Below are 8,891 nucleotides of genomic sequence, written 5' to 3'. Positions count from 1 at the left end.
CGCAGCTGCCCCCGCGGCCCCGCCACCCCCTGTGCCCGGCTTCCCCTTTCTCAGGAGCGGTCCCCGAGCGGCCCCCGGCGCGGCGGTCCGGCGGCACCTGTGGGCATCGGCAGCGGCCGCCCCGCCGGGTGAGCTTCGCCGCTCGGAGCGTGTCCGTGCCCCGGTGCGGAGCCCCATCGCTGGGCGGGGCGGGGCGTGGCGGGATGGGGCGGGGGGGGGGGATGAGGTATCCCGGTATCCGGGGGATGCTGCCGCTGCCTGCACGGGGGCGCGGAGGAAAAGGGATCTTTTTTGACGTCAAGTGACCACAATATAATGATCGCTCGTTCATATCCGGGTCCCCGGGCGGCTCCCCCGGGCCGCGCTCGGCCGTGCGCCGCCGTGCAGTGAGGCGGAGGCGAGCAGGGCAGGGCAGGGCAGGGCGCCCGCCCGGAGGTGGCCGCCGGCGGCGGCGGCAGCGGCGGCGGGTCGGCGAGCGCAGCATGCCCGCCGCCTCAGACGCGCCTGCCTCCTGCCGCCGCTGCCCATGGAGATCGCGCTGGTGACTCTGGAGAACGGCGGCGCCACGGCCATCGCGGGCGGCGAGGATGCCGCGGCCGGCGGCAGCGCCCGGGCTCGGCGGCGGGGCGACTTGCTCCACATCGCCGGCTCTGCCGCCGCGCCGCGGCTGAGCGACGGCAAGGAGGGCACCCAGCCACCGCCGCCGCCGCCGGACGAGGAGCGGGAGCGGCCCCCGCCGGCCCCCCGGGGAGGCGGCGGGAGGCGCCGCAGCGGCAGCCCGGGCAGCCCCAGCGACCAGGCGGCGGCGCGCGGAGCCCCCCCGCCGCCCCAACCGCCGCCCCAACCGCCGCCGCGCGCCCCGCGCCCCGGTGCGGCGGTGGAGATGGGCCCCCCGGAGGAAGGGGGACACCGCCGGGGCATGGCCATGGCGGCGGCGGGCGAGGAGGAGGAGGAGGCGGTGGCGGTGAACCGGGGTGCCATGCACCACCAGCGGGTGCTGATCAACATCTCGGGGCTGCGTTTCGAGACCCAGCTGGGCACCCTCAACCAGTTCCCCGACACGCTGCTGGGAGACCCGGATAAGCGCATGCGCTACTTCGACCCGCTCCGCAACGAGTACTTCTTCGACCGGAACCGGCCCAGCTTCGATGGGATCCTCTACTTCTACCAGTCCGGGGGCAAGCTCCGCCGGCCGGTGAATGTCTCCATCGACGTCTTCGCTGATGAGATCCGCTTCTACCAGCTTGGCGAAGAGGCCATGGAGCGCTTCCGGGAGGACGAGGGCTTCATCAAAGAGGAGGAGAAACCCCTGCCCCGCAACGAGTTCCAGCGCCAGGTCTGGCTCATCTTTGAGTACCCTGAGAGCTCCAGCTCAGCCCGGGCAATCGCCATCGTTTCCGTGCTGGTCATTCTCATCTCCATCATCACCTTCTGCCTGGAGACCCTGCCAGAATTCAGGGACGAGAGGGAAATGCCAGTGCCCTTGCCCCCACAAAGTGGAGGTTTGAATGGCACGACTGGGGATGCCCCACCCATGCAGCCACCCAGTAGCCTCTCTGACCCCTTCTTCATCATTGAGACCACCTGCGTGATCTGGTTCACCTTTGAGCTCCTTGTCCGCTTCTTCGCCTGCCCCAGCAAGCCCGAGTTCTCCCGCAACATCATGAACATCATCGACATCGTGGCCATCATCCCCTACTTCATCACCCTGGGGACCGAGCTGGCCCATGAGCAGCAGCAGCCCGGGGCCGGCAGTAGCAATGGAGGTGGGGGCCAGCAGCAAGCCATGTCCCTGGCCATCCTCAGAGTCATTCGCCTGGTCAGGGTCTTCAGGATCTTCAAGCTCTCCAGACACTCCAAGGGGCTGCAGATCTTGGGACAGACTTTGAAAGCCAGCATGAGGGAGCTTGGCCTCCTCATTTTCTTTCTCTTTATTGGGGTGATCCTCTTCTCCAGTGCTGTCTACTTTGCTGAGGCTGATGACCCTGAGTCTCATTTCTCCAGCATCCCTGATGCTTTCTGGTGGGCGGTGGTAACTATGACCACTGTGGGCTATGGGGACATGCGACCTGTCACTGTGGGGGGCAAGATTGTGGGTTCTTTGTGTGCCATCGCGGGTGTGCTCACCATCGCCTTGCCTGTCCCTGTCATCGTATCCAACTTCAACTACTTCTACCACCGAGAGACTGATCATGAAGAGCAAGCTGTCCTCAAAGATGAACACAGTAGTGCTCAGGGCAGCACAGCGGGGGGAGATGCAAAGAGAAGATCCAGTAGAAACTCTCTGAACAAATCTGTTGTGCACTTGGAAAACAGTGAGGGGTTCAACAGTGGTACCGGCTCCTTAGAGAAAAGCAATATCAAAGCTAAAAGTAACGTAGATCTCAGAAAATCGCTCTATGCTCTCTGTCTGGACACCAATAGGGAAACAGACCTGTAAGGAGATGAGAGAGTTAGAGTTCAGAGATGCAGAAGGATTTGCTGGTGTCAGAAACTTACTACTATAATTATTCTTTTGGTACCAGTTAGTTTTTTAAATCAGGCTATATTTTATAAATTGATCACTGTCCTGAGCAGTCCTCCAGGAATACATGTTTTTATGTTCTTTTTCCATGACACAAAGGGTCACCTATTTTTAAAATAGACTAAGAATAAGCTACGCTCCATGATGCAGGAGCTGGTAAATTATGACAGTGCAAAATCTAATTTGTAGAAACTTATTTTAGCAAATGTTGGTTGGTTTTTAATGGGTCATTTGTAACCAATTCAGTTGCTCCAAGTTTAGTAGTAAAGAGTTGGGGGATGTGTGTGGAGAATGAATGGATTGGGGAGGGAGGGAGGTTGAGGTTTTTTGTACTGTAGTTTCAAACTGAAATTATTCCAATATATTTTATATCTGTATAACTGTATTTATGGTTGAAAGGGGATTTCTTATTCCTGTGAAATATGACATCGTTAAAGCACTAGGAACATTAGCAGATCAGCACTTTCAGAGTTTTCCACTTGTGATCAGTACAGATCTGGTTATCTAGTATGTGAAGTGAATTTGGTGCTTTTAACCCTATAGCAGAAAACTTTTATTGTCATTGATATGTTAGTTTATTGTGAGCCTTAAATTATTAAATATTGTAGATATACTTCTTTATAAATAATTTTATTAATTACCTTACTGTTTCAGAATTTCTAAATAATTCAGTCCTGTGCTTACTGTCCCCACTCAAAAAAATGTATGTGCAGCTTTTTTTTTTTCTCCTTAGTTTTACAGTTTTATACCTTTGTTATATTTTTGAGACCGAAAGAAAAAAATTGTTGTTTGCTGTTACTGGTTTCAGTCCAAGTGCACAACAGATCAATAACATGAGGGAGTGGATAGATACAACAAGAAAGTAGAGTGCAATATCTGCAAAACCATTTTCATTGTACGCTCCAGATTACTTTGGCATGTGTATCAGTCACCTTTATGTATCCATACCATTCGTGTACACAGTTCACTGTTTTTAATTATCATAGACTGGAAATGGACGGCACTTAAAGAGTCTAACATGGCATGCTATGCTACTTAAACCATTGCGTGGCTTATATCTTGGACTCGGATGGAAAGCATCACCTTTCATCAAAACACATCCTTGTTTTCTTTTATTTCCAAACAAAACCTTTTCAGTGCTGTGGATTTTACAGTTAAGATGTTGTTGAAAGACGAGTAACACATTATCTTCATCGTGATAACACAGCACAGTACAGCTTACTGGTGAAGACTGACACAAAGTTGCTTCTTTAAATCAAAGAGCTGTGTTATCATTTATCTTGCAAAGGACATCTCTGTTTTTTCCTCAAACTTCTGTTTTATTGCTGAAGGATGTTTCATGCCTTTACCACATACAGTGGCACAGGAAGACTAGCAGAAAGAGAAGTCTTGATTGTCAACACTCAAGGTTTGTTTCTAACAAATTTTCTAATACAAGTACGTAAATAGTAAATCAGGTTTATAATTTATGCAAGTACTTCAGATATATGTACCGTGATAAATTTAAGTCAGCTTTGCAAAACAGCGCTTTGACATTCTCTCATCCAGACACAAATTCTGCTTACCCATCCCTTACCATGCCGTTTAATGATAATGGCCAAAAGCATGATGCAAAGCAGGCATGGTAAGTGCCAAGCAAGTAGTATTTTTCATGTTTGGTATGAAGAACTGTCACACAGAGCTCAGCCCAAAACCCAGTGGTGAGGGGAAAAGAGGTTGAATCTGATAATAGAGAGCAGGATCTTTCACATTAATTTTAGATGTTGGTTTCTTGGTTGGTCTGCTTGTTTATTTAGATGGGGAATGATGATGTAGTGTGCTGAGAAACTGCAACAAAACTGGCAGACACAGTGCCCAGTCCAGCTGCACTCCAGACACAGGCAGATCTCCTGTTTGCTTTAGTGAGAGTTTTTGCATCAAGGTGAAGTGCCGAATTAGCCCTTTGGTGAGATGATTGAATTTAAAATGAGACAAAGAAGTGATATAATTGCCTGTTGCATATGCTGAGATGTAGATTGTTGATGGACTTCAGTGAAGCTTTTTGCTCAGGCCAATAGTTTGATATACTTTCAGTGATCAAATCCATGTGACTCACCTGAATAAGTACCAAACAATGATGCAGTGAGTCTTTCAGGATCAAATTTTGGTTGTGTCTTCCTCTCATTACTACCCCTACCTTCCTGATGACTTTTATCTTCCATAGTTTGCTCTTCCGGTTGTGCATTGTGCTGAATTAGACTGTCAGCTCCTTAGAGCAGGGGCAGTATGTATATCCAGTCCCTTGTTTAGCAGTGGAACCCTGCTTATGGCCAGGGCCTTTAGGTATTAATTTACATAACAGTAATTGTTGCAACTAGTGGAGTAACACTGGTGTAAAACTGATGTAGGTGAAAGCTGATCGGAGCTACGGGGAGTGGGTTGAGGTGATCTTAAAAGCCCATTGCTGATGGAAAGAGAAGACCTTGTCTTCCTCCTTCCTTTTCAGTTTTCTTCCTCCCATTGTCTGCCCTTTTATTGCTTACCCTGAAATGGTTCTGTCCCTGCGCAAGTACACATGCAAGCGCTGCCTCCTCTTCAGGAGCTGCTTGAGCTCACTCATCTGGCAGAAAATCCAACGCGGCAACAACAAAGTAGATCTTTTTCTGTCAAATTAATGAGTTGGAAAGCAAGTGAGTGCCAGAGCCAGTACAAGGAAGGGAAGGGGAAGGTCAGTGGTGCGGGGAAGTGAGGAAGCAGGGAGGAGTGAAATCCTCACCCTTCAGTGGCAGTGAACTGTTAGATTATCACAACAGCTTGTTGAACCCTGCTTCATGTTTGCAGAGATACCATAAACTTGGTCTTGCAAGGTACTGGGGGCCTTTAACTTCCCACTGGAGCCAGTTCAGCTCTGGATGTCAGTGTATGCACCCTGCTATAATTGAGGGTAGAAGTTGTCCCAATCAAGATCAAGCTCTATCAGAGCAAAATACTCTGGTTGCTGCACAGGGCTCTATGTACGCTTGTCAAATCACTCCTCGACCTTCAGTTTGAACATGCTGCGTTTTTCCATGATAAAACAACAGAACTTTCCAATAAAAAGAAAAGCAATTATTCTCAAAATACGCCTGAAAATATTTGTTTGGCTTAGCTTTCTAAACAGTTGTCAAGCACAGTTCAAACTGGGCTTTGACACCTTCTTTACTAGGATGCATAATTTCTATTGGCTTATAAGGCAGTAAAGGATTTGCTGTCTAATGAGAGGTTGCTGCCAGACACTGAGTAATGCGACCAGACGCATGGTTAAATCACAGTTCAGCAAAGCACTTAGCATAGGCTCAGTTTTAAGTACATGCTTAAGTAAAGCATTGCTCAGCAGGTATTTTAGATGCACTGATCTTGGAGATTGTTACTTAAAGATGAACTACATACCCTGTTGAAACCTTAGAGCCATCAGTTCCCATTGGACTTTGGTGCAAATATTTAGGTACATGGTACAGTTTGTGAGCCTGAAAACAAGTGGTGCTGCAGGACACCGTATTCAGAATACCAGATTCTTACTGCAGAAAGAGTGCCTATTCCTGCAGCCACTACTCATCAGCGCAGTCCTCTTGACATGATCAGTTGCAAACTGAGTACCAGGATTGCCTGCATGAAGAATTGCAACTTTGGCCGGGATGAGAGTGTAATTGTGTTTTCCAGCAGTGTGAACCTGCTTTTGCTGGAATTGATTTTGGTGTCAAGAAGCTTCACTGAGTTCAATAGGCAGCATGTATCTGCGCTTGGGATATAAACAGTGCAGAAGCATCGTAACATGCCAATGCAAGTTTCTGCTGCAAAAGAATATGAGAGAAAGGGGTAACCAAATCACTCTGAGAAAGCTCCTGTAAATGTGAAACAGGAAGAGAGTTTAGGCTATGTATGCCAATTCTAGGGTTATTACAAGAAGGAAATCTGTCCAAACTGTTATTGATTTTATGTTAGCTGACCTGAAATGAAAAGCAAGCTGAATAAAACCTTTTTGGAATATCAAAAAGCCACAACATATCTGAGCTTAATGAATAGCAAATCATTGCAAATGTTAAAAAAACCCAAACCAACACTTTTTTTGTAAACTCTTTTGACTAGGAGCTACATCACAGACGATTTCTCACTCCACACATGCCTATATGCCATAGTTATTAATGGCTTGTCATTTTGTGTGGGACAGTATGTACTGAAATGCCTTACCCTTCCATTCTTCCATTTTGGGGATGCTGAAGTGAATATTCTTTTGGGTCACCAGTAACTTAAGTTTAACTTGTTTAGCCTGGTCCCAAGGGGAGTCTACATTCCCATTTTACTTTTCCATCATTCTAAAAAATGATAAAACAGTAACTAGCAGTTATGTAACGCCATTCATCTCCTACTGCTTTATGAACAATAGTACAATCATCTTCTATACACAAACATGGTAAAGAAAAGGATGTGAAAGGGAAGACCAAGCCTTTCAAAGGGGGAGAGGGCTTGGAGAGGCACAAAAATGAGGGCTTGGCTGGACTGGGACATCTAAAATGTGAGATCTCGGGGAGGGATTGAAGGGAGGAGAGAGATTCAGCCTGCGATCTCCTTTCTGGTCTCTTGCTTGGCTCTTGGTGGCTCTGCAGGCAAGGGCTGTATGCCAGCATCTGTGCACTGTGACCCATCTGGTGGGGTCACTGAACACAGAGGCAGAGTTAATGCTGCTTTGAGCAGCACGAACAAATCCCTCTTTTGTGTGCTCTTTTTATTTGGACTCTGTAAGGAGAAAATGGCACTTCTGCTGGCTGTTCCCTGGCCTCTCATGCTGCAAACACTGCTGTTCTGGTGGTGCTGGTGGTGCTGGGGGCTCTTGATTCACAGCGCACTGAGCACTGCCGTTCACCTCTAATTAGGTAACAAGGCAAATATCAGTGCACTTTCAGTCTTACAGGAGATAGATATGTACACAAAAACCCTTTACTCTTCTGAAATTAGTTCTGAGATAAAACAGGGAGACCATTTAGTGGCACACAACAATGCCACTTTTAGCCGTAGCAAGGAATGTAGCTACCTAGCTGAGATTTGTTCAGGTCATTTAGCAAGATGTCATGACTGGTAGTGAAATTTGACAAGGGCTTGCAGGCAGATTGCTGCCATGCTTAGGGAATAATGAAAGGGAGGGCTTTAAAGGCCTAATCAAGACTTTAGCCTTGCTACTTGGCCAGTAATGGAATTGGTATGTTGTATGGCAGTCCGTGTGTTGGAGAGACCTCGCTAATAACAAGGTAGATCCTGTTCAGGACAGAGGGGCAGCAAGGAAACTGTGAGATAAAGCTTTAACAGCATCTTCCTGCCTTTGGTGCAGCTTTAGCCTGTCATTGTGTGACAATCAGTTTCACTGATGTCCCTCTGTAAGCTAACTTAGCTACAAATGTTTCAAAAACGGAATAGAAAAGGTCTTTATAATCATATAGCCTACAAACAATCAAAATCATTGTTCCAAAATCATTCTGCCAAGGCTTACATAATATTCAGCACCACAAAATATTTTTTTAGAACATACCGTTTAGTGTATTTGTAGCTTTTGTAAGATTTTTTTTCCCCCCGCTTTCTTACTGTATGTGTTAACTGCTCCCCAGTTCTCCTTGTCAGCTTGTTAAATTTCTGTTGCTCTTGCCTTAATTTGGGACCTAAGGGTGCTGATACTCTTCGGTGAACCTGGGTCATGCTGTCTGATGTCAGCGTGTCAACTCATAGTATGAATAAACACGGAAATTCTCCAGTAACTACCTGTGGGTCCATTGGCCAGAACAATCCCCATATTTTTATGATGAAACATTGTGAAAAATGTGGGTATGGTATCATTAAAATCATATGAAATTAGAAGCTTTATGTTAATTGGAATAGGAGAAAAGTAAAGCTCATAACAATACGACTAAAGAATTAATTGGAATTAGAAGTTACAAAGATAAATAGCAACTTCTTTAAAGAGAAAGAACAGCATTCATACACAATTAGCATATATATTGCAGTGCTTTCTTGCTTCTGTAATCTAGTAATGTAGTGTCCTTATTTGGTATTTTTTGATTCTCAGGTATCTGTACTGTATTTTTACCAGGGCTGAAAAAGATAAAACCAGAGACAGAGCCAGAGCTGCTGTGAACCAGTGCCTTGAAGATGGCTTGTTTACCTGGAAGCATTTTTTTCTTTTCTCAGTAATACTAATTGATGCAATAAAAGCTCTTTTCTGTCTTCCTGACTACTGCAAGTAAGCATGTTTGTATAGTCAGCATAGCTTTGCTGAAATTACCCAGTAACTACAGCTCCAGATGCTCACCACAGTATCAGCACTGACTAACTTCATTTTGTTCCCTGCTGTTGTAAATGCATG

The 8,891-nt window shown here is 46.9% G+C and overlaps 2 protein-coding genes across 4 annotated transcripts in view; both read left to right on the top strand.

Annotated features, from left to right (window-relative positions):
• LOC104632212 (potassium voltage-gated channel subfamily A member 1) overlaps nt 1-8,891 on the top strand; it is a 134,848-nt gene that overhangs the window by 106,013 nt on the left and 19,944 nt on the right. The window lies entirely within an intron of this gene.
• The window catches only part of LOC104637528 (potassium voltage-gated channel subfamily A member 1), a 28,577-nt gene continuing 19,962 nt past the window's right edge, over nt 277-8,891 (top strand). For all 3 annotated transcript variants that reach the window (XM_010305055.2, XM_075761452.1, XM_075761444.1), the window contains exon 1: nt 277-3,932. In XM_010305055.2, the coding sequence (XP_010303357.2) occupies nt 527-2,440 (1,914 nt within the window). In that variant the 5' untranslated portion in view covers nt 277-526 and the 3' untranslated portion in view covers nt 2,441-3,932. The remainder of the gene's footprint in view (nt 3,933-8,891) is intronic.

The sequence above is a fragment of the Balearica regulorum genome, chromosome 1, assembly GCF_011004875.1.
Source record: "Balearica regulorum gibbericeps isolate bBalReg1 chromosome 1, bBalReg1.pri, whole genome shotgun sequence".
Classification (NCBI taxonomy): Eukaryota; Metazoa; Chordata; class Aves; order Gruiformes; family Gruidae; genus Balearica; species Balearica regulorum.
This window is presented reverse-complemented; position numbering and strand designations above follow the sequence as displayed.